General features: G+C 38.7%; 3 protein-coding genes across 6 annotated transcripts in view; 1 reads left to right on the top strand and 2 right to left on the bottom strand.

Moving 5' to 3' along the window:
- The first annotated feature begins 95 nt into the window (after window positions 1-95).
- On the top strand, window positions 96-21,433 carry LOC116692822 (glucose-6-phosphate 1-dehydrogenase). 4 transcript variants are annotated; one of them, XM_032521373.1, is made up of 15 exons: window positions 96-171; window positions 1,867-1,988; window positions 4,932-4,969; window positions 5,444-5,552; window positions 6,151-6,368; window positions 7,479-7,637; window positions 7,746-7,871; window positions 8,127-8,220; window positions 8,357-8,543; window positions 8,642-8,877; window positions 8,991-9,067; window positions 9,287-9,379; window positions 9,477-9,658; window positions 9,703-9,920; window positions 21,419-21,433. In XM_032521373.1, exons 1-13 carry the CDS (start codon window positions 126-128, stop codon window positions 9,565-9,567), a joined length of 1,596 nt encoding a protein of 531 aa, XP_032377264.1. In that variant the 5' UTR covers window positions 96-125; the 3' UTR covers window positions 9,568-9,658; window positions 9,703-9,920; window positions 21,419-21,433. The 4 variants fall into 4 exon arrangements, with proteins under 4 accessions (XP_032377264.1, XP_032377263.1, XP_032377265.1 ...); XM_032521372.1 differs by lacking the exon at window positions 21,419-21,433 and having other exon boundaries at window positions 9,703-10,534; XM_032521374.1 differs by lacking the exon at window positions 21,419-21,433 and having other exon boundaries at window positions 112-362; window positions 9,703-10,534.
- On the bottom strand, window positions 11,352-18,343 carry LOC116692825 (glycerol-3-phosphate dehydrogenase [NAD(+)], cytoplasmic). The gene is made up of 8 exons (XM_032521377.1): window positions 18,087-18,343; window positions 16,604-16,781; window positions 15,813-15,953; window positions 15,468-15,606; window positions 14,832-14,944; window positions 13,285-13,521; window positions 12,541-12,647; window positions 11,352-12,430 (listed from the first exon to the last, which is right to left on the bottom strand). Exons 1-8 carry the CDS (start codon window positions 18,128-18,130, stop codon window positions 12,334-12,336), a joined length of 1,056 nt encoding a protein of 351 aa, XP_032377268.1. The 5' UTR covers window positions 18,131-18,343; the 3' UTR covers window positions 11,352-12,333.
- The window catches only part of LOC116692823 (acid-sensing ion channel 1), a 53,028-nt gene continuing 50,006 nt past the window's right edge, over window positions 20,790-23,811 (bottom strand). The window contains exon 10 of the mRNA XM_032521376.1: window positions 20,790-23,564. Within this exon, the coding sequence (XP_032377267.1) occupies window positions 23,442-23,564 (123 nt within the window). The 3' untranslated portion in view covers window positions 20,790-23,441. The remainder of the gene's footprint in view (window positions 23,565-23,811) is intronic.

Genomic DNA, 23,811 nt, shown 5'->3' with positions numbered 1-23,811 from the left:
CTGCACTTCTGTGTGCGTGAGTGCGTGCGCGGCTGGAGCGTGTGCACGTGTGTGTTCAGGGGGTGTGTGTCTTCTTTAACTGTCTATGGGTGTGTACAGTTAAACCACGCCCACCTACAGAGTCGATGGCGTCACTGGATTCGACAGTGATGGGAACTCGAGCGAGCGCTGGTATGTTTCTCCCAAACCAATAAAAACCTCTCGATTTCTTCTTTATCACGCGAACAGGGAAGTAGGCAGGACTCAAAAACGCGCACCACACTCTCTCTCTCGACTGTTGTCAGCTGGGAGCGTGTGTAAAGCCCGTACCCTGTCGTCGGGTTTGGTTCTGGGTTTTAACTGCCAAGTTATCATCTCGTTGTGTGAGTAGCAGCAGTAGTTTAACTTCTGTAGCGCTAACGTAGCCGTGTTTCTTGTTGCTTGTAGCTAGCTAGAAGTAAGCTAGGTGCTGTTTGCTAGCTGTACAGCGGCAGTGTAGGGATTTGTTGCCTGTTAAGTCATGCTGGCGCAACAGCGTTTGAAGGTAAGGGATGATGACAGGGCGGTTTTGGGATTAGCCCAGCATGCAGTTAAACAAGATGTGTAGCTCTGTTTAATAGCAGCCCAATCTGAGCTGCTTTCGCCTGGATGTCAATAGCTAGCTAACTATCTATGAATAACAATATGTCAGCTCGTGTTCTCTTGATGTTAGCCGAAATGTATCCAGCTTTATCACGGTGTTCTGCAGTAACGCTAATCCCTCTAAATACGGGATTTGGTAGAGGATTTGACTAATATCAATATAGTTTGTTGTGTGACAGGCTAAGAATGGGAGCTAGTAACTATCTCACAATCGCCATCAACAGAAATCAACGAGCTGACCCTCTGAGTGTTGTTTTCATGTCAGGGATGTGCAACCTTACATAGCTTTTAAGTTTGTCGATTGCTAGCTTTCTAGAAATGCGTTTCAGATTTTTCATTGTCAACGCAGTCTGCAGGTCTATGGGTAAAATAAAGAAGTCTGTGGTAAAATAACTGAAAAAAGTACTTCCTGATGAGTCACACGGAAATCGTAGTTTGTCCTCTTTCAAATATGTTGGTCCTTATCTTTGGAAGTTAGGTAATTGAGGAAGTAAAGGAACAGTGCCAGAACAAGACAATTTTGGAATTTTCTTAACGTATGACTAACATTATATTTGCATATCAAAATTATTCGGAATTACATTTAATTTAAAATTACATTTACATTGATAAAGGCACTTGCAGATTACAAGGTATTACAACATGTAAACCATACCATAGTTTCAACTTATTTTTTTCTTTTTCCAAAATGAACCAAAACAACTAGAAAGATCTTGGGTATATAATGAGAATTAATGTGGAACAAAATGTAACTCATACCTTTTTTTTTAAACTATATAAAAAGAAATCAAGTTTGAATTTAAATCAAACACTTTTAAGCTTGTTTAAAGCTCTTTTGTCTTTTATTTATTTACTTTTGTTTTAGTATTATATTTGATGTTTTAGGATTATGAGATTTTCTGAGAATGTAATGGTGGCAAATGTCTTGTTTGTGTGTCCAGTAGCCCACAACCCAAAGATATTACATTTTCAAATTAGTTTGCAGTAATTATATAAAGTTATTTAGGGTGCTTAGAGCCCAGAACAAAAGTCCATTGAATTCACATATTAGGCGAGGACTCACAAACTTTCTTCTCACATTTTTCTTTTTTTTTTTCTAAATCATCGGCTGCATACTAATTCTAATGCAGGCCTGGTACATTCATGTTAAGTAGGATGCATTCTGTATTTGTTGGTTGATGGTTACATGTCAAAAAACATTGTTACATTTTTATTTACTAGATTATATTTTTGTCTGCTTTTTAGAGAAAATGAGCAACATCCCCCTCTCTCGCTCTGAGGTGTTTGGGGAGCTGAGGAAGGAGCTGCATGAAGATGTGGAGTTCCATCAGTCCGATGCTCACATCTTCATCATCATGGGGGCTTCGGTGAGAGCGGGGGAGGGCCGCCATAATCTGGACAGGGATTTTATAAGTAAAAGCTAATGATATGGATGATACACAATTTACTGTGTAATTCAGAAAAGCTGTTAGGACCAGCCAGCATGTACCCTTGCTCAGTGATGCTTTATTATTTTTGGCACATACAGAGTAGACCACTTACACAAGAATTGTTTGCCATAATGTCAAAGAAAGTGTGTTGAAATCTTTAGAAATACTGCAATAATTGCACATAATGTGAATAAGGAAATGTTGAAACTGATTTCACCAAACTTTTGCAAACAAGCACCGGAGAGTCATCCGAGCTTTCAAAAGCCTAGAATTGAGACAGTAAAACCTCAAGGTTCCTCTATCCTCTCATTTCAATAATCTGTATCTCCTCAGACTCTGTATCATTCAAAAACCAGCATCAATGTGAGACCTGAGTTTTGGGACACGTGACATAATTATTCTTTTAAAAAGCTTACTTTTCCTAGCATAAACATATTTCTTGCAGAAACCTTTTTGATTTCTTTTAATGAATTAAATCAAACACACCCTAAATTTATTGTATCAACATAAACTTTTACATAACTTTACTTACATGAAATACAGTGGTAAAAACATTTAAAATAAGGTATGCAAATTTTAAGCAATTGTCTTTAAACAGATAATCAGCTGCCTTAACAATCAATTAATCATTAATAATTTATGAAATGAGTTAGACATTTTTCTACTAGGAAACTGTTTAACTACTGATATGATTGTTTGACACAAAATCAGAGTAGGCTACGTTCAGAATTAAAAGAACAAGTAAACTTGAATGAATGACTGATAAATTTTGAGCATTATGCCCTGTGGGAATGCCGAGCGGTCCACCGCTCCAGGGGTGGGGCTCCGCCTATTTAGCCAGCCCCGCTTCCCCCGTAGAAAAACAATGGAACAGCCAGCGCACAGCAGTTTAGCATGGATCATTTGTAGGTGGCTTAAGTAGTCTGTCCTGTCTGACACAAAGCTCTCAGCCTGCGTTACGGAGAATTTGCTTCTGTTGAAGCTAAACCGCACAGCCACCAACAAAAACTCTGGAATTTCAACAACTTCTTGCTTCAGAGTTCATCAACAGGACCGCCTCAGTGAGCAGAGCGAGGCATGCTGCAACTTTTTTCTTCCTCAGAGGGAAGGCGTTCTCTACCACACCTGTAACTAAATCTCATTTATTAAAAAAAAAAAAAAAAAAAAAGTCCACTTAGTGGTATACTACAGCAAATTTACAGTCTCTGACACATCTCTCTCATCTTCTGCATTATCGGTTAATATATTTTTATCGATCCGTAAAGAATAAGTAAACCAATCTTAACAATCCAACTAAGCATAAAATAGTACAATGCAGTTTACAGTTTGTGAAAATCAATGTCACAGACTCAATTTGATTGTTACTAGAAAAATATTGGCGTTTAATGCACATGCCTAATCATGGTAAATTTTTTGTACTGCTAAAATAAACTCAATAAGTTGCTCTATCTGAATGTGATTAAGAAATGTCCTCTTTCCTCATACTGGTCAGGTGTCGAGTTCAGGAACTACAACCAGTTCAGGCATTCTGAAATCTTTTTGGCCAGTTTCCTCATTTCTCAATATTCTCCTTTACCAGGACTTCAATCTATCTACATGTGTCTCTTTCTCATTCATTTGTTTCTATGATTTAAAAAAGACATGTCTAACACTGTTGTAAAAGAAGACACAATGTTACAGCAACATGGTTGTATGTATGATCAAATGTAACCTGCTTTGCTTTTACTGCTCAAAACGTACTTTCTAAGGAACTGGTTTTTGCAACTTTTTTGTTTCCATCACGTGTGAAAAACATTTCTGTTCAGCTTTGTGAACCTCTCATCAGGCTACAGTCATTCATTGGCTGTGTCTGCCTGTCTCCTGCATGTTTTGCTCTTGGGAGAATAGAGTGGCGCTGTTGCGGATTTTTGCAGTGTCACTGACAGTCAGCGTTTTCCTTTCAATGTTTGACACAGACAGGTCCCGAGAGGGGCTGGGTTGTGTGCAATCTCACTCTGGTTATTTGTTTTATAGATACATGTGTTACTCCAGCTGTTATGAAAGGCTGCACTGCAAACATCTTTTTCATGTTTAATCGCAAAGTGAATACATACAGTCATATACACTTTCACACCTTCACTAGCTGCTTATGTTGTAGGACATTTGTACATATAAGTTCATATGCATAGCCAAGTTTTTAAGTGTAACATTAAAGGCATATTTCTGTTCAGTTCCTCTCATCATCGGTTATTATTTTAAACGCACCATCTTAAACAAAGAAGCCGGGTTAACATGAGTTGAATTCCCAGCTGAGCAATACTGTCTCAAATGCAGATGTGCGATTGTGATTTAGGCCAGCAGTAGGGTGTTATGGGAAATACTTTTTAATTAATTTGACTTCTGTTCTTGTCCTTGTATTGATTTGAAGTCTGCTTCAGGACATCTCTGATTTCTGAGCATCTCCTGTCTGTCTGACATTGTCATACAAGCTCTTTTTTTTCTAGTAGTAGTATACAGTAAAGCCCTTGTGTTGTCGTGTGAAACATGTCAACCACTACCATAAGTTGGTTTAAAAAAAAAAAAAAAATTAAAATCGGTTAGCTCTTATAGTTAAACCACTAGGGAACAGAATTCTCAGCATTATTTCAGTTAGCACCAGGACAGTTCTGTTTGTCTCCACTGTCTGGGGTTTAGCACTTGCTTTCAGTGGGATTACTAAGGTTGCATAACTCTTAAATGGCTAAAGCAACCTGCTCACCTGTTGCCACACGGTGTGACCTTTAGTGCATCACGTTGGCACTAGTCAAGTTACTGACGCCGCACAGTAACTTGATGATTGTGTTTGTGACCTAGAATTTTAAGGTGAAATCATATTTCTGATTTTTGTGTTTGCACCTGTAGGGAGATCTGGCAAAGAAGAAAATCTATCCAACACTATGGTGAGTGAACCTCTGACCCCAGTGAAGGCTTTGGCATCAGTAGAACATAGGGCTGGGCGATATAGAGAAAATCAAATATCACGATATTCTTGACCAAATACCTATAGGTTGATATTGCGACAATATTGTATGGTTGACTATTGGTGCTTTGACTAAATGTTATTTACACAATAAGGTTTTTTATAAATCACCTCCAGAAGTGATTAAATGTTTTAGTGGGTAAAAGTAAATAGTAGAACAGTCTGATAACGTCAGAACATTACATCACATACTGTAATGCAGCCTGTAAAGCCCGGAAAAGACAACATATGCCACATTAAGATATTCAGATATCCAAAATCAAAAATGTTTCATATTGCAATATCAATATAACATCAATATTTTGCCCAGCCCGAGTAGCACAGCAGAGTCTGAGGAAGGATACTTCAAATCTGGACTGAAGTTTGAGCCCTATGTCTCTCTGTTCCCTCCCAGGTGGTTGTACAGAGATGGCCTCCTCCCTGAGCAAACGTATTTTGTGGGCTTTGCTCGCTCTGAATTGACAGTTGATGCCATTCGGGCTTCTTCCATGCCATACCTGAAGGTAAAAACTGAGCCTTTTGAGATGCAACTCCCGACTATCTATATAAATAACCCGAACAAGAACGTAATGTGTGCAGGTCCATCTTCCATCCCCTCCGGTCCTCTTCTTTCCTCTGTTGGTTTAATCCTTAAAGCGATGAAGAACTTAAAGAGAATTATTACCTTAATCCGCAGTTCCACTTGGCTTTATAGTGAGTTTAAGCTTGTTGTTCAGCTGGCCGACATGCAACTTTACTGTTTTGGTTCACTCTAACCGCCCTCACAGCATTGTTTTTTCGGCCACAGCTGGCAGCTGTCTTCAGTGGAAACAAAGGTCTGAAAACCTGCTAACAAGTTTGCCATGTCAATTTAAAATATGACATGGCAGTGTTGTTTTTACAGCTTGTTTCTGCTGCCCCCAAGTGGCTAAACCTGTGGAGTTATGTAATCAGTCAATTTATATTATTAGAAATACAATAGATCTTTCCATTTCATGTATTGTCCAGTCCTCAGGTAGTGGTGACCCTGGATGAAATCATTTTTTTCACACACATGACTGCAATTTTTCAAAATTGTTATGAAATCCATTCATGTGTAAATGTTACTACCCTCTAACCCAGGTGACCGATAAAGAGGCAGAGCGGTTGTCAGCCTTCTTCAGCAGGAACTCGTATATCAGCGGGAAATATGCGGATGAGAGTTCCTTCACCAAACTCAACACGCACATCCTGTCTCTGCCCGGGGGACCAGAAGCCAACCGTCTCTTCTACCTGGCGCTGCCACCCACCGTCTACCACGACGTTACCAAGAACATCAAGCAATGCTGTATGAGCACAAAGTCAGTACACTCTTACTAACTGCTGCTTTGTCGCACTGTTTACTTGTTTGACTGAACTGAAATTCAACGGTGAGTGTATGTCTTAAAACTCCAATGATGTCCCTTGTTGTAATAGTACGCCTTTCTTTGAAAATATGTACCAAAACCCTTTTAATTCAAAGCTTCTTTGTTTTACTGCATTTTGGTGCACCCAAAAAAAATACGATTGATTTTATAGATTATACAAGATTTTATGTCACCATAAGACGGCACTAGTAGAACTAGGTTCAGAGGTGTGCATTTGGGTGGCTGCAACATTACCAGCATCACCGAAAGTTTTGTGTGCTTTCATAGATGCAGCCATACACTGGTGTTTCTATTATTGTGTCCACTCCATTTATATCGATGAGAATAGGCTGACAACATCTCTGTATAATGCAATACAGTTTTAGTACTGCAACCTACTGTACATCCTCCAGAATGATCATATAGTTAAATCAACACCTCTCTAAAATAGTTTCAACAAACCCTGAACCTTATAAAGAGAAATAGTTGCCAGTTTATTGGGTACATCTTGCTAAAATATGATGTCTGACGCCTTTCCCTGATGAGAAAGTTTCCTTAGTTTCTTCTTAAGTAGGTCTAATGGAGGGAAAGTGATCCAGTGAACAGCTTCTAGCATCAGTGTTCTTTAGTTCCTTAATATTTGTTGTTTTGCCTTACATACTTTTAATTGAATTTATGTGGAAACCCAATTGGGTTCCACTAATGTTTTATTGTGCTCATGAGCAAATTACGTTTTCCCATGCATCCAGCTAATTTAATTGGCTCACGTTGCTGTACTGTGTGAGCAGTGCAGATGTTCCACCCAAAACAAGTTCTTTCCCAAGACCATTTTGCAGTGCCTGCGTTGCTGTGTCCGGAGCGTAGCACCATCCAGGACGATTGTGATTGGTTTAAAGATATGCACAACCCAGAGCATTTTCTTTTTTTCTCCTATTGTATGTAAATGTGGTGTAGCAAGACCTTACTCCACAGCGCTGTGGAGATTGGTCTGGCAATGTAAGACTATGAGAGAAATCAAAGTGGACAGAACTTGAAATGTTTTCTTTTCGTGTGTGTGTTATGTAGAGGCTGGAACAGGGTGATCGTAGAGAAGCCGTTTGGACATGACCTTCAGAGCTCTGAGGAGCTGTCCACTCACCTCTCCTCCCTCTTCACTGAAGAACAAATCTACCGTATAGATCACTATCTGGGCAAGGAAATGGTGCAGAACCTCATGGTGCTCAGGTGAGAAAACCATCTTCAGATTAGGGCCCTTTTTTATGTGCATTTATCTATCATTTGATGCCTCACAAAGATTATGAGAAGAGAACGATTTTGTGATGTTCATTGCAGGTTTGGGAACCGAATCTTCGGCCCAATCTGGAACAGGGACAGCTTGGCCTGTGTCGTTCTAACCTTCAAAGAACCGTTTGGCACTCAGGGCCGAGGAGGCTACTTTGATGATTTTGGCATCATCCGGTGAGTGTGTGTGGGGGGGGGGGGAATTCCCCAAGTTTCTCTTTGTACACTAATTTTAAAGATAATACACCAGGTTTAAATGGAAGTTATATAGGAATGAACAGAGTAGTACCAGGAGCTTCTATACTTAACTACTTTTCATTGGTAGCTTCCTTTTACACAATAAAAAGATTTGACCAGTTTTAACACATAACTTATAATTTTAAGTCACTTCCTGTCTTTTGTGTGACCAACCGTGCTTTTTGTCTCAATCAGTGATGTCATGCAGAACCACTTGCTCCAAATGCTCTGCCTGGTTGCCATGGAGAAACCGGCTTCCACTAGCTCTGACGATGTCAGGGATGAAAAGGTAGGATATTGTCAAATGCTGTAAACAATAGACCCTGACACTGCTCAAACTCAAGGAGCTCAAAAAGTACGGAGCGATATGTTATGGTTTGGGTCTCTAATGGAGGGATTGTGTTCTCTTGTGTTCCCTCTTGTAGGTGAAGGTGCTGAAGTGCATCGCTCCAGTGTCCATATCAGATGTGGTGCTGGGTCAGTATGTGGGGGATCCAGACGGTGAGGGAGACGCCAAACTGGGTTATCTTGATGATCCCACAGTTCCTAAAGGGTCAACTCAGGCCACCTTCACCACTGCTGTACTTTATGTGCACAACGAACGCTGGGATGGTAAACACACCATGCCCTTTACAAAACAAATCCTTCTCATCTCACACTTTCCCCTGCTCTTTTATAATGCATTGGCATTCAAATGTTTCACCCCTTAGGCGTCCCTTTCATTCTTCGCTGTGGAAAAGCTCTGAATGAGAGGAAAGCTGAGGTGCGGCTTCAGTTCACAGATGTCCCAGGGGACATTTTTGGAAACCAGTGCCGCAGGAATGAGCTAGTGGTGCGTGTGCAGCCCAACGAGGCTGTCTACGCCAAGATGATGAGCAAGAAACCTGGCGTCTTCTTTAGCCCTGAGGAAACTGAGCTGGACCTCACCTACAAGAGCAGATACAAGGCACGTTCAAGTTGATTTAAATAACAGGACAAAGGAAAGCTAGCTAAGCTATTCTCTTAACCATATTTTTCTAATTATACAAATATAACACAAAATGTGCTTTTTGTTTTCAGGATGTGAAGCTTCCAGACGCTTACGAACGTCTCATCCTGGACGTCTTCTGTGGGAGTCAGATGCACTTTGTACGCAGGTCTGTCTTAGTTTTTCCACTGTTGTCTCATGTTACTACTTGTAAACTATCTGTTAAAATAGCATGTTGCTTTATGCAAGCTACAAGTTCTTCACACTAGATGGCGACATAGTGCCTCAGCCAGAAGGACACGTGCATCGTAAAAACCTTACATATTTTAGATTTTTACATGACACCACATGACTTTGTTGTTATGTCCTATATTGTTTGTCATGGCAGTGATGAACTAAAGGAAGCATGGAGGATCTTCACACCTCTTCTTCATCACATAGACAGAGAGAAGCCCAAACCTCTTCCTTACAAATACGGAAGGTAGGAAATGTTCTTCACTATTCCCCCAGTTTGAAGAGGAGTTAATACCGAGGGTTGATTGTGTTTTTATTTTTGTTATTTTCTTTTCTTTTATTAGCCGTGGCCCAACAGAAGCAGACGAACTTGCAAAGAAAGTTGGATTTCGCTATGAAGGCACTTACAAATGGGTCAATCCTCACAGACTGTGAATTTTGATGAGATGAGGGAGGAATAGAGATATGATAGGAGGAGGAGGAGTGCAGCAGGGTAAGTGAGCCCTCTCATTATCCAATACTCGAGGGTCTTTTAAGGAAAGAGGTGTTTCCACTATGTGGATCCATCACAGTAGCAGAAACTGAGCTTTTTTTTCTCAGGTATGGCAATTATTCCTTGAAGCCAGTTCATCAGACATTCAAAAGAGAAACATGAATGTATGTCATCATGGGCATATGCCAGCTTTTTTTGTAGTATTTTTTTCTTCATATAGTACATACAGCAAGTTTTCTTTTCTTTTTGAGGTGGGACCAAGTCACTTGGAGAGGGAACAAAAAAAAAGTCTTTAGTTTTTGTAAACACTGTCTGATGAACTAGCTCCATGTCACTGTCTCTATTAATTAGGTCTTAATTAGTCAAGATGACTGAGTAACAAGATCAGAGCACTCAGCTGAGTCATGCTCACTCAGTAAGCACCGTACCAAAGATGGGAACTGAACACAGCCGAGACGAGACACAACAGGAATGATCGTTCACCAGCTGTCACTCTTAATAACCATTGTGATTGTAATACTATCATGCTTTGACTGCAGTTATTAATCACACTTAGTGTAATTTATTTGTATGCCTCCTCTTTAAGATAAATAGACACTGTGGTTTGCAAAGCATTCATGCTGGAATAGTCTTAAGTGTCCTTATGGACAAATAAAACAAGCTCTCTGTCTTGGTTAGTAGCCTCCAACTGAGCTTCATTCCCTTTTTGTTTACATGTTTTCTTCCAAGTTTAAGTTACTGAAGTTCATTCCATATTTCAAAGTATTCCGACAGCAGCAGTGTTATCACAGGTCGACAGTGAATGTCTTTGTAACGACGTACTGAATACTGCTGTTAACTGCACACTCGTATGTGAAGCTTGCTACATTTCCACTACTTGTAATAAACTAGTTTTGCTTCTCTGGTAAAGTGTTTCATGCTTTGAGGGTTTTATTGGTTCAAGCACTGAAGTCACTAAATTATGTTTTAAGGTATATCTCAACTACTATTATTATTTTACTTTTCACCATTGCAATTCCTTAATTATGTAAATAATGTATAATAACATTCCTTTAACTATGTAAATGCCGTACATATCCCAATCCTTATTTCTTTATTTATATTTCTACTCTGATATTTCTACTATTTGTGCAACTGCAACACAGTTTCCCTTCTGGGATCAATAAAGTATTTCTGATTCTGATAACAGCATTTAAATGAAAAGCTTAAAAATAGTTTTGCTTTCTTGCTCAGAATTAGATGGAGAATCTAGTTAGTTTTATAAGGCTTACCTACTGCATCTTTTAATTTGAAAACAAGTTGTGGGTGTATGGTGTCATTAATTTTTTTTTTTTGCAATGTTAAACCACTGGGGGACTGACACGCAGCAAAGGGCCGCAGGTCGGAGTCAAACCCAGGACGCTGCATCGAGGAGTAAACCTCTATATGTGGGCGCCCGCTCTACCCACTGGGCTATCCGGGCACCCAACTCTTTGAAGATTTAACCTTTTTCTGCATAATGGAAAAGAGCTCTCTGTATTATTAGATTAATACATTTAACTTTCATCTTCCTGCCGCTGCAACACTCTGCATTTAGAGCAACATCAGTTTACTGTTGTTCAGTCTCTTTATTTAAGGTTTTGTCACATATATAAAACAATATTCTGGCAGTATTTTTTTTCAACCAAAATACCCACTGCAGTTCCTTGTATGCCTCTAATGCAAGCTTAAAAAAGGATTCCAGCGATGATTTGACAACAGAATGTTTATTCAGTCAAATGTTGACATTATTTAACACATTAGTCATAACTTAGTGAAAACAATGTTGGTCAGGGTCACAACAACAAATGGAACAGTGGACGGATGTTAAGTAGTCTTTGATTTGACAATAAAAGACAATGGCCAGACTTAGCAACCGTGCATTCCAAGGCACTTGCATTACTTTTTGTTAAAAACAGTTGCTGTGCGTAAATATACAGTACAGGACAAGAAAAACCATAGTGAATTTTGTAAGACACTTTAGAGCACACACAAATCATTAAATGAGGTATTACATGTATAGTTAAAGAACTTATCACGTTGGACAGGCATTCACTAGACGGTAATGATGTTAGATATTCATAAGTCACTCTACAGAAAGCTGTTTCTTTGCCCTGAGTGGTTGGCCCTGCCAAAATCTGAATGCATGATGGAAGTGCCATTAAAAACATTGTATGTCACTAACTGAATGGCAGTCAAGGGTTGACTAAAACAGGAGTCAAACATTTTTAAAAACTGATTTTGAATTATGATCATTATGACATCTAGTAAAGTCTGGATTTCTTTAGTGTTTTCAGTTCTGCTATGGTCTAGAAAAGTGACAGCATGCATTCAGATTTTGAAGAAAGAAGAGAAAAAAAAAAACAGGCAAAAACAGCTATCTGACCATTGCATGGGGAAAGAAAATCCTTCAACAATAATCCTTCAAGTTTCATGTAAATGTCAGGAAATGAAAGAAAGCACTTAAAAGGAACCCAGTGTTAAGGACAAAGTGGTAAAACGAGAGCTGAACGCACAAATGTTATGCAACCTCTCCAAAGAGTGAGCATGGATTGCGCTCACTGGCTGGAGCCTTTTAGTCACATGACAGCTGTGGAGTGACTGCTCATCCCCCGTCTATTTCTGATGGGTAACAGGTGAGAACTCGTAATGGTTTCCATTTAGAAGGCACTTGGTCAGTTTGTTGTTTTTCACATGTGCTCTGGGTGGTTCTGCAAACAGCTTATGAACTCTGTGACTGGATGGCCCTGATAGCAGATCTGATACACTGCATTGAACAGTGGGAACCTGGGAGGAAGGAGGAGGTATTGAGTGCAAAATAATGCTGCTGATGTCAATGTCCTACTTTCTAACCAGTGCACATAATTATGAATGGGTTGTGTTGCTGCCTAACTTACTTGTCAATTAGGTTTTTGTGCTTAAGGATGAGATAGACCTCAGCTGCTGTTGCTGGTCCCTGCAGCTTCTGACCGTTCAGCATCTCTTTCTCCAGCTCCTCGATGGACTGACAAGAAACATGACATGCATAAGTGTAAAGTCTTTTTTTAACTGATAAAAGAGATGGGTCCACTTACTCAATTTTACTCTCATACTTAAAATTGTATTTAAAAAAAGGTCAATATGTGAACATTTTGAAGGAAAGGGAAAAAGGCCCAAAACAGCAGGATTGTCTCGGTAAGGGTGTCTTCAAAACAACAGAAAATGTACTTTTTCCTTATTTAGTCCTTGGCTAATAATGCCACAAGGCTTGTCAGTATTTCGTATCATATTGTAGTTAGTATTAACGTAATGTATTTCTATAGTTTAACTGAGTTTAAAAGTCGGTAGGTGTAATTCACCACAATATGGATTTGCTATTCTCAAGAAATGGCCCACATTAATTATTAAGAGTGTAGTGCAGAAACTGCAGTGTATATAAAGGGGAATCATGTTTAAAGTGGGTTAAAGCTGCATTTCACGTTATTTTGTACATGTTTTATGGTGACTGCCTCTGTGCACAATCTCAACCTCTTCTAGCATTTGCAAACCAATCAAGAGCAATCGTCAGCTTTGGCTGCTGAATCTTTATAAAATCCAAACAAGTTGGACCTTTTTCCTTTTCTCAAAAAAGGGTAAAAATATTTCAAAATCTGAGCACTCACCTTCCCCGTCTTCACAAAGGCTTCAGCTACTTTGCGGTTGCGGCCGCCGTAGCAGGTTGTGATGAGGTCGGCCACGCCGCAGCTCTCTAGGAAGGTTGCAGAGGACACGGGACCAGCAGTGCAGAAAATACGGGCGAAGGCAATCATCTCCATCAGGCCCAACCGGATCACTGCTGCCTTTGTGTTGTCTCCGAAGCCCAGACCGTCACAGAAACCTGCTCCAACCGCGACAATGTTCTGAAGGACGGATGAGCAAGCGTTAGCAAAGACTGCAGGTAAAAGAGCTGAAGATGCACCTGGATACCTTGGACAGGATGCAGACTCTGAATCTGCATTACAATTTCCCAGAAAAACATAATGTCTTCAAATGTCTTGTATTGTTTGTTTGACATGCAGTCAAAAACAATCAAGATATTCCATTTACAGTAATGTAAAAACCGAAAAAACAGACAATCATCATGTTTGAAAGGCTGGAATGTTTTTGGCAAAAAAAGAATTGCCAAAAAGAAGCTCTAATTTGGTATCCAAAGACAAATTATTACATCTACAATCGTTTTTATTCAAATGTGTGAAGCCTATGAGCATATACACGTTAAATGGCTTAACTCACAAACTAACACCCTGAAACATATTCCATCCTCAAACATAAAATATAAATCTGTAAATGCTGGGCCTTTAAAAATGTAAGTACAGTGTAATGTACAGTGTTTCATTAAACATTTGGAGTGTATCCCAGGGAAAGAGTTATACAGTCAGTTGCTGCTGAGGCAAAACTAAATGTCAATTTCTGTGATTAGTCAGCATTCTTTTGTTAGCAGTATAGTCTGTGTGTGTGTATAATAAAGTAGTTTTCAAAGATACATTATATTTGACAGGACTGCAATGCTGGAATGTAACTAAAGACATTAGTTTTTTGTGAGCTGCAGTTTTGCAGCTGTCCTCGCTAATCGGACAATTGTTAAACTTGGCTAAACTATTTCCCATGTTGCATAATGATAAATTAGCAAGAAGACTCTGTGCAAGATGTAATGTCCTGGGCTCTGTTTAAAAATCACATACTATTCATAGTAACAATGACATCAAATGGAGTATGTAGTGTGTTAACTGCATAGTATGTGTGCTGCCTAGATCAAAAAACATAGGATTCAACAAGCCATTCAGATTCGTCTCCCCTTGCTATGCAACTTGCAGAAATCATACCATTAAACCACATCAGCATGTTTTAGAAGAAACCCAAAATACAAGTATAAACCGGAAAATGAGCATGATATGTCCCCTTTAATATAATACTGCAAAATATTAAATTGAGTGGAAGAGATAATGTTGATTTACATTTGCAATAAACGATTTGAATTTAACAGCAGCTTGGACCAATAACGTCGTAATCAATATGGTCATGTGATGCAGAGAAGTAATATTGCTTCAGTGTTAACAGTCTGAGGGTAATGGCAAACTTAACCATTGATTCAGTAGGCACTACATACAGACCGAGTATGTAATGCATCCACTTTTGCTGCATGCAGCTGCGTTTCATAATATAAACTCACCTTCAGGGCTCCACAGATTTCCACCACATCACTCTCCTCTACCACAGTGACTCGGAAGTTGTTGGTCTGCATGAGTTCCTTCAGGAGAGCCCCGTGGTTTTTATTCTTACACCCTGCAAGCAAGAGGTAGAAAAACATGGCTATCTTTTGGGATCTCTACAAGATGACTTGTTGTCACCACCACTTACGTTGGTAGACTTTCATTAGGAGTCATGATGAAATCACAGTGCTTTTGTTTCTATTAGAGTACAGCTGTAAAGCTCCAATTCCTCAAAGAAGTTACATTTGCCAGCACTGATCCAACAAATATTAATTCTGTCACACACTAAAGGAAATCCCATGAAGCACGCAGTCATATGCTGCGTACAAACATAAGAAAACAAATGTCAAACTGAACCGGCCCACTCTGTAATTTTCACAGCGCAAAGCAGATTAAACTGTGACCCTAGTGCTGCTGACTTTGCAGAAAGCTGGAACACCATACACACACTTCCTGCTTCAAGACTAAAACTTGCTGATTGCTTTCTTCAACAAAGTTCAACTTTGTCCTAATTAGGCAACAACCCAATGCTAAGCAATCGCAAAATAAAAGCAAGAAATAAAAAACAAAACATGAAAGCCAGTTATCAGACTAACCAATGGTGGTCTCACAAAACTTCTCATCAGCAACCTCATTGGCAATGTTGGCCCCCATCAGTACACTCATGGCGATATCGAGCTTCTCCTGGATCACGTCAGAGATGAGTTTAAGTCCATCAGGTCCCTCGTCTACGCCCTAGAGGAAAATAAACAAATACACAAGCAGTGTATTTACTTTAAGCCATCTCTAGCTGGTATTTGGGTAAAAGATCACACTGCACACCTGGTTTTGCGGCTACTTTAACCTGGACACAGACTGTATGCATCATACAACATATGAAGTAGCATCCAAAACTACATTCAGAGACAAAAGGTGATGAAATTAAAAGAGCTAATTCCAACCTTGATGAGGGATATCCCCAGTGCATCAGTCTTTATCTTGCCCTTTATGGTGTCACATACTTTCCCAACAAACTGGTGAGGGATCACAAACACCAAAATGTCTGCGTCACCGGATGCCTCCACCAGGTCTGGGATGGCTAGCTGAGGAAGAAAAGGAGGGGGGAGCAGGATGTTGTAAGATATATGACCTAGAATAAAGTCTGGTTTAACAACCTTCTATAGGAGCACCTTCATAAAACTGATGTTATACATTTATTATAAAAAGCCTAATCATATTTTATTGTGAAAGAGGAAGCTTTTTAGGGCAACAAGAACAAATGCAGATACAAGGCATAATGTGTCTGTACTAGGCCTGAATGTCATATTGGAATTTGATTTTGCAATTCTTTTGTTGTTTGCGATATACAGGATATTGCAATTTAAAGAACAAGACCAGCGTTTAACACAGTTGTAACCATGAAATCAATAAATGAGACTAAATGCTGTCAAAATTACCAGATGAGGAGTAGATGTGGTGAATGCAAACCTTTGTTTTACTAAGCAGCAACCATTTGTTCAGTGTGACCTGAATGATGAGTATAGTCACACATTTTGTCCTCCTGCTATCTCACTATTGCATGTGCTCACCTTGGGATAACAATGGTGATACAATATGTTGTTCAAGCCTAGTCTGTACAAATAATGCCTCAAGGAACCAAAATAACCATTACATCCATGCACTGAACCAATAACAAAGCGACAGACATAAAACTGAATTACTGTTGAATGGTGAGAAACTAACAGTTTCTTACCACATTTGCTGGCAGCTTGTGACCAGGGAGGTACTTAACATTTTCATGGTCAGTGTTGATAATTTCAGTCAGTTTACGCCCATTGACCGTCTCCTCAAACACCCACATTTTTACGGTGGTGTCAAAATTTGAATTCTGAGCAGCATTGGCACCCACTATCTTGGCAATTGCAGAACCCCTGTATTGGTAATAGTTACAAGTTAGTAATTCATTTACACAATACAAGTGTGATAAAAGTCACACTGCATTTAAAAATCAGTGAATATTGAAAGTAAAACTTAAGGAAAACAGTCAGTGTGAGGCCATGTATGATAAGCAGAGGGGTTTGAAATGATCCAACATCCATTGATTTTTTGAAGTCTTGATGAGATCACCAGGCCATTAATAATCATGGATCCTCCTGTGTTTTTTTTACTAGTTCCATTTAAAGTTGCTGCTCTTTAATCATCAACTTCTGTTTTCTGGAGATAATGACCGGGCAGGCTTTACTCAAGATGAACTGAAATATGTGGCTACTCTACCCCTTAGACATAAAACAGATATATCCATTACCTTCGACTACTGGTGTGGGGACAAGACTGCGCCAAACTCCATTGAGAACTTTGATAAATTTAAGTTTGTTATCATAGTGTTACCATAAGGGTTAAACATGATTTTGAGGCAGTCGTCTAATAATTCGGAGGCATTACATTAGTTCGGCATAAAAACAATACATTCATGAGCTCATTAACTTAAAGGTGATTTATTTTGAACCCGAAACAAATATTTGAACTAAAGTAAATCTGTTTGGTTGATATACTAAGCTTGTAGGCCTATGCCTAATTTACTAGAGGACTTGACGTTAAAAGATTCATCCACCGTTTGAAATGATATTTTAGCACGCTGAGATTTTGAAGTAGACAAGGTTACAGACAGTCTGTCGTATGGTGGGAGGCTTCTGCTGGCAAGAATAAAGCCATGCACGTTGTAGCTGAGTGAAGAAGGTGCTCTGATATTATAATAATAACATATTTCAACTGTAGAGGTACTAAGAAGAGTTTAATCTAACATATAACGTAGCTATTATTTATGTTGCTGACACAGGCTTACATTAACGTCTACATTACATTTACGTTACTGGGATTTATAAAATCAGTAACGTTCATGTAATCGTGACTGACATGGCCAGTTTTCTGTATACTCAGCCGATTTATTAGCACTAAGGCTAAAACTGTCTTGTGCACCAGCTGACTAACGCTAGCTAGCTAAATGTTACAAATTAGTTAATGGTATAAGTCAAACTTCTCTAACGTCACCATGTAAAAAGCGGCTAACTGCTATTAACGTTAGCTGGATGGTTGCCATGGATGGTTGCCCGGTGATGCTAACGTTGCTCAGTGAGGCTAACGTTAAATTGGCTAGCAACTGGGTTAAAGATGCAACGAACTCTAAAGTTAGCCATGTTAAACAGTTCATAGTTGACTACATTAACACGCGAACTTGCCAATTTCCAGAGCCAATGATGCAGACTTTCTTCGGAGCTGCCATTCTTAAAAGGTAAAACGATGAATAAGGGTTGAACCGACGCCGACTGACTGTCCGTGGGCTTGCACTCAGTATGGTTATGTAACCGAGGGAGCTGCAAGCAGCAAGTTGTTTTATTGGTCTGTCCGAGGGGAGACACTGAACCGCCCTTTAAAAGAAGGGCAAGCTGGTCATTCATTCATCTAGCTGATTAGAGGTTATCAGGCTCAAAGTAACTCGGACAAAAGTCTCTATGTGAACTAGCAGACGTTGCTTAACGTTTTATGGTGTACGATCGGCTTCATGGCGCGATGATAGAACGGTGATAACGGTGTGTGCAAATACAAGGAAACAACCTGGGAAGTTATTGAGACTGCTTCTGTTGTCTTATTAACCATACACAGTGGTGTGAAGTACTGCAGCCTACTTAAGTACTAATATCAGGTACTTCCATTTTACAAATACAAATATTCACAAATATTGTGCTTATTTATTCCATGTATTTGATAAGAGACTTTGCAGATTTATATCAACTAGAAAAAGCATTCCTGCAGAAAATGCTTGTGAAGGCTGAAGAGCTACATTGTCAGAGCTAAACTGGATTGCTCGCGTAAGAAGAAGGTGAATTAAGTAATATTAAAGTAATATAAAAGGCAAAGCATAGTATATCGGAAAAAGTCATGGTATAGTATGTTGAAAAAAGTGATAAAAGTAATAATATGTACTGTATGTTGAAAAAAGTGAAAATAGTCAAAGTATTGTATGTCAAAAATAGTCATAGCATAGTAAATTACGTCGAAAAAGTGATTAAAAAAAAAGTCATAGTATGTCGAAAAAAACTCTTACTGCGAATCAATCCTGAGTCAGAGTCTACAGTTCTTGCTTGCTGGAGCTATTGGGAGCAGTGTTAACCACTGAGCCGCTGTGATACCAAATAGATGATGTTGAAAACATTTATAGCATATATGTCAAAAAAAGCCATTAAAAAGTCATTGTATGGTATGTTGACAAAAAGTGTTAAAAAATAGTCATTGTATAGTATATTGAAAAAATGTCATAGAATAGTACCCTAAGTTGAAAAGAATTATAAAAAAGTCATAGTACAGTACATTGGAAAAAGTCATAGCACAGTATGTTAAAAAAATATAAAAAGTCATAGCACAGTATGTTAAAAAATTATAAAAAGTCATAGCACAGTATGTTAAAAAATTATAAAAAGTCATAGCACAGTATTTTGGAAAAAGTCACAGTGTAGTATGTTAAAAAAGAGAGGAAAAAATTAATTGTATAGTATGCGTGTATAATAAGTGAATCTTGCTTTCTCCACAGTACACTAGGTTGTGTTGAGTTCTCACTGTGCAATAATTAGCACATTAAAAGTCACAGAAAGTTCACTGTGGGATAAATTATTTGGTCTGGAGGACTGAAACAAAAGGGGAACTTGTTACATAAGAGCTGGATCAACAGAAGAGTGGGAAGAAACAAAACTCCACACTCAGCAGTCTTGTTTCTAAAATCCTGCTTATGTCCTTCCAAAAGTTGAGGCATTTTACTCAAATCCACAAATGTCAAATGTCAGAGGATCACCAAAGTCAGTATCGTACAGTATCTGTGAACCATGAATGTCTGTACAAAATATGAAAATTGATCAAAACATTGCAATATTTCACTTGGAATGTCAGAATTACAGTCATGCCCAAAGCCATGCACTAGCATGGCTGAAAATGATAAACAGGTGGATATCTGTACAGGAAATTATATCCACTGGGAAGAAAGCTATGTCTAGCTTTAATCTCGAGTATTATACTTGAAGTAAGTAAAAGTAACGTAAAGTTAGCAATTAATCTCTAATATCTCCTCGTATGTGTCCTCATACCTGGCAAATAAAGCTGATTCTGATTCTGATATAACAACTGCTTTAAGTTAATTATTTATACATTACCAGACTAAAATAATCATCCTGTCATACATCAAAATGAAAATAAAAAAAATTGAGGCAAAAATAAAACAAAACCTGAAAGCACGGCGGCCAGAGGACTTGTATTGAGATGTTTGAGCTCATGCAGTGGACTCTGGAAAACACTCCAGCTTTTAATTTTTATTTACTGACAAATACAGTAGAAGCAGTTGTGACTGTATCAATACAAACAAAATTGAAATAGCCTTATAATTCCATTTTTGATAAATACTACAATCATATGTATAGAAAAAGAGACACAGCTAAATACAAGTACAACATTACACAGATCATGTTAATACCATAAGATTATTATCCAATATTTACATTACATTACAGTTGATGGTATGATTGTGCTTGATAATAACACTTCACAGCTAAGCTCTACAGTTCCCATTTCCTGTTAAGAATATCATTGAGCTCAATGGGAATAAGTGCAAGTAGATTAACACCAACAGAATATTGTTTGATTTTTGTCAACAGAGTCAAATTAGAGACGGAATAAACATGCACCGCCGGAGCCAACATGTTTACAGACTAACTGACAACAGATACAGTGTTTTGGATATGAGGGCAGAATTTTGAATTTTTCCTTCCATTTTTCCATCAGCTTCTCTAATTTGGTGCACACACACGCACAAAAAATACATGCTCACGGGATTCAACCAAAGTCACAGACAGATGATGACACAATCTGCAGATTAACTTGTTCATTGATGGACCACATTTAAGACGCCTATTAGAGCTACTATACATGCAACTTAGAGCCCTATAAGATGGCAAAACACATTCAACATACTCATTAATTTGATTTTACCAAATGTAAATTCCCCTTGAATGTGATGAACAGCATCTACAAGTACAAACGTACGATGGCCCCTAAAAAAAATCCTTTTTGAACTCTTGTCAAATACATGAGGGACAGTGATTGTCATTATGAGGGAATTTGAAGGCAAATTAGATTATGTAGCACCACATGGAAAAGAGCGTTTTAAACAATTGTTTATAACATGGGTTACATCCATCGTTTTCATCTTAAAGTTCTTGTTGAGCTCATTTAACTTTATGTTCTTCATAATACTGAGTGTTTAAAGCAAAAGTTTTCTTTTCTCTCTCTAGTGGAGACAGATGAGACGATTGATACCGCTCTTTTATCTCTCTGCCAGAAAGCTAATAAACTCATTTCCCAAAAGTCCAACTCTTCTTAATTCAGTTTAGTACACTCAGGGATTCTGCTGCTACAGCCTGACTTGGTCTGCCATCTTATAGCTACAGTGAGGGAAAAAAAGAGGATTTTGTATACAAAAATGATCAGTCTGTAATTTAATGGTAAATTTACTTGCCTTATTTAACAGTGAGACAAAATAACAAAAAAATCCAGAAAAACGCATGTCAAAAATGTTATAAATTGATTTGCATTTTAATAAGGGAAATATGTATTTGACCCCTTATCAAAAACATGACTAAGTACTTGGTGGCAAAACCCTTGTTGGCAATCACAGGAGGGATTTTGTCCCACTTCTCTTTGTAGATCTTCTCCAAGTCATTAAGGTTTTAAGGCTGATGTTTGGCTCGAACCTTCAGCTCCCTCCACAGATTTTCTATGGGATTAAGGTCTGGAGACTGGCTAGGCCACTCCAGGACCTTAATGTGCTTCTTCTTGAGCCACTCCTTTGTTGCCTTGACCGTGTGTTTTGGGTCACTGTCATGCTGGAATACCCATCCACGACCCATTTTCAATGCCCTGGCTGAGGGAAGGAGGTTCTCACCCAAGATTTGACGATATATGGCCCTGTCCATCGCCCCTTTGATGCGGTGAAGTTGTCCTGTCCCCCAAAGCATAATGTTTCCACCTCCATGTTTGACGGTGGGGATGATGTTCTTGGGGTTATAGACAGCAGTCCTCCTCCTCCAAACTTTGTTTGGAGAGTTGAGTTGATGCCAAAGAGCTCCATTTTGGTCTCATCCGAACACTTTCACCCTGTTGTCTTCTGAATCATTCAGATGTTCATTGGCAAACTTCAGACGGGCATGTTTATGTGCTTTCTTGAGCAGGGGGACCTTGTGGGCACTGCAGGATTCTTTCTGATTGAGAGGGGGTCAAATACTTATTTCCCTCATTAAAATGCAAATCAAATTATAACATTTTTAACATGCATTTTTCTGGATTTTCTTGTTGTTATTCTGTCTCTCACTGTTCAAATAAATCTACCATTAAAATTATAGACGGATCATTTCTTTGTCTGTGGGCAAATGTACGGAATGAACAGAGGATCAAAGACTTTTTTCCCTCACTGTAGTAGCTTATGGTGGCTAATGTTAGCAAACTTGATTTAGATCCTGCTGCACTACACTACATACAAGCATTTACTATGATCCTGGACATGTCCCTTCGTTGTGGTCTTTTCTTAGCAGACATTTTGATTTGTTATAGCAGGAAAAACAAAGTTATTATTAACACAATTAATAGTGGCTCTGTTCTATTCACACATGGACCCTGCAACTGAAGCGGCTAACTGGAATTCCGCCATCATTCATTTAATTATTTATACCTTTGATATTCCTACTGGGATATTTCAAAGTGTCTTCTGTTTAAAAAGACCTTTGACTGCTGCTCAGCAACTGTTACGTGGACTCACTTTAAGGCCAGATGTTTTTTTCAACCTACTCTGCTCATTTCTAAACATGTAAATGACCTTTTTTAAATTAATAATTTGCTTGGCTTGTAAATTATTAAGGGCACTGTCCCCCTACAAGATGAGGTAGTACAGTATATTGGCAAAATGCTCAGGTTTTAACAAGAAAAACATGGATAAAGTTGGATGGCATGAAAATAAAAATGGAAAGTTGGTGGAAAAGTCGAGAACAAAAGGGTGATGAAAGCAAACCTCAAAAGCAAAAGTGAAACGAATGTGCAGCACTGACATTCAAATACTTAAAAAAACTAAAATAATAACATTTTGTGAGTAAAAAAACAAACTTTCATATCAATTATTTTACAAAGACATCCTTCAGATTGACAAATGACAAACGCCACCCCACAGCTGGGATTTCTAATGATGATTTACTGAACACATATAAACTCAGCTCAGTTAATGCCCCCATGTACTGCATCTGTTACTTAGTCTTGAGAAGCTGTTTACAGATGACCATGCACTTATTCTGACATTTATGAATTCATCACGTTCTGCTGTCCTGCTGTCTGTGTGGCTTCTCCTCACTTCAGCCACATGCTGTTTCCACAAACCGTTACCAGGCACAGTTGAAGACACTTTGCTCTGTTTGCTCCTGCAGTCTGAAAAACTGCGACGCACAAAGTCGATGAAAGCGCTCAGAGACGAGAGAGTGCAGCGGCTCCCTCCTCGCGGCCACTGAAGCCTAATGAAAGTTACTGACGTGACACTTGACGTCGTCTAAGCTCAGGACCGTCCCCTGGTCGTTGTTGTTGTTGTTGTTGTTGTGCTTCTTATCGGAGCAGCGACACAACTTGTACTTTATCACCTGAGAGGGTTAAAAACAGAGCAGGTCACCACGGCAACCTGCCTTTAATGGCCTAACACAGAAAAAGAGGGATACATGGTTTCTGATATAAATATTGAAGTCAAGTATCCACAATGCAATTTAAAAGGGTTCTAATTTATATATAATATTTTATTCAGTGAAGCATTTAATAATATTTTCTGAAAGTTTTATTTCCCAGAATAAAAGTCTAAATGCTGTTTTAGAGCCAAAGGAAACAACTTTACTG

The sequence above is a fragment of the Etheostoma spectabile genome, chromosome 7, assembly GCF_008692095.1.
Source record: "Etheostoma spectabile isolate EspeVRDwgs_2016 chromosome 7, UIUC_Espe_1.0, whole genome shotgun sequence".
Classification (NCBI taxonomy): domain Eukaryota; kingdom Metazoa; phylum Chordata; class Actinopteri; order Perciformes; family Percidae; genus Etheostoma; species Etheostoma spectabile.
Note: the sequence above shows the minus strand (reverse complement) of the source record. Positions and strands in the feature narration are given on the sequence as shown.

Coding starts and splice junctions, on each gene's coding strand:
- LOC116692822 (XM_032521373.1), top strand. CDS start 126: ATGGCGTCACTGGATTCGACAGTGATGGGAACTCGAGCGAGCGCTG. Junction 8,878..8,990: donor CCTACAAGAGCAGATACAAG/GCACGTTCAAGT, acceptor TTTTGTTTTCAG/GATGTGAAGCTTCCAGACGC. Junction 9,380..9,476: donor CTTCCTTACAAATACGGAAG/GTAGGAAATGTT, acceptor TTCTTTTATTAG/CCGTGGCCCAACAGAAGCAG.
- LOC116692825 (XM_032521377.1), bottom strand. CDS start 18,130: ATGGCAGCTCCGAAGAAAGTCTGCATCATTGGCTCTGGAAATTG. Junction 13,522..14,831: donor AAATCTGTGGAGCCCTGAAG/GTGAGTTTATAT, acceptor TCCGTCCTTCAG/AACATTGTCGCGGTTGGAGC. Junction 12,648..13,284: donor CCTTTGTGAAGACGGGGAAG/GTGAGTGCTCAG, acceptor GTTTCTTGTCAG/TCCATCGAGGAGCTGGAGAA.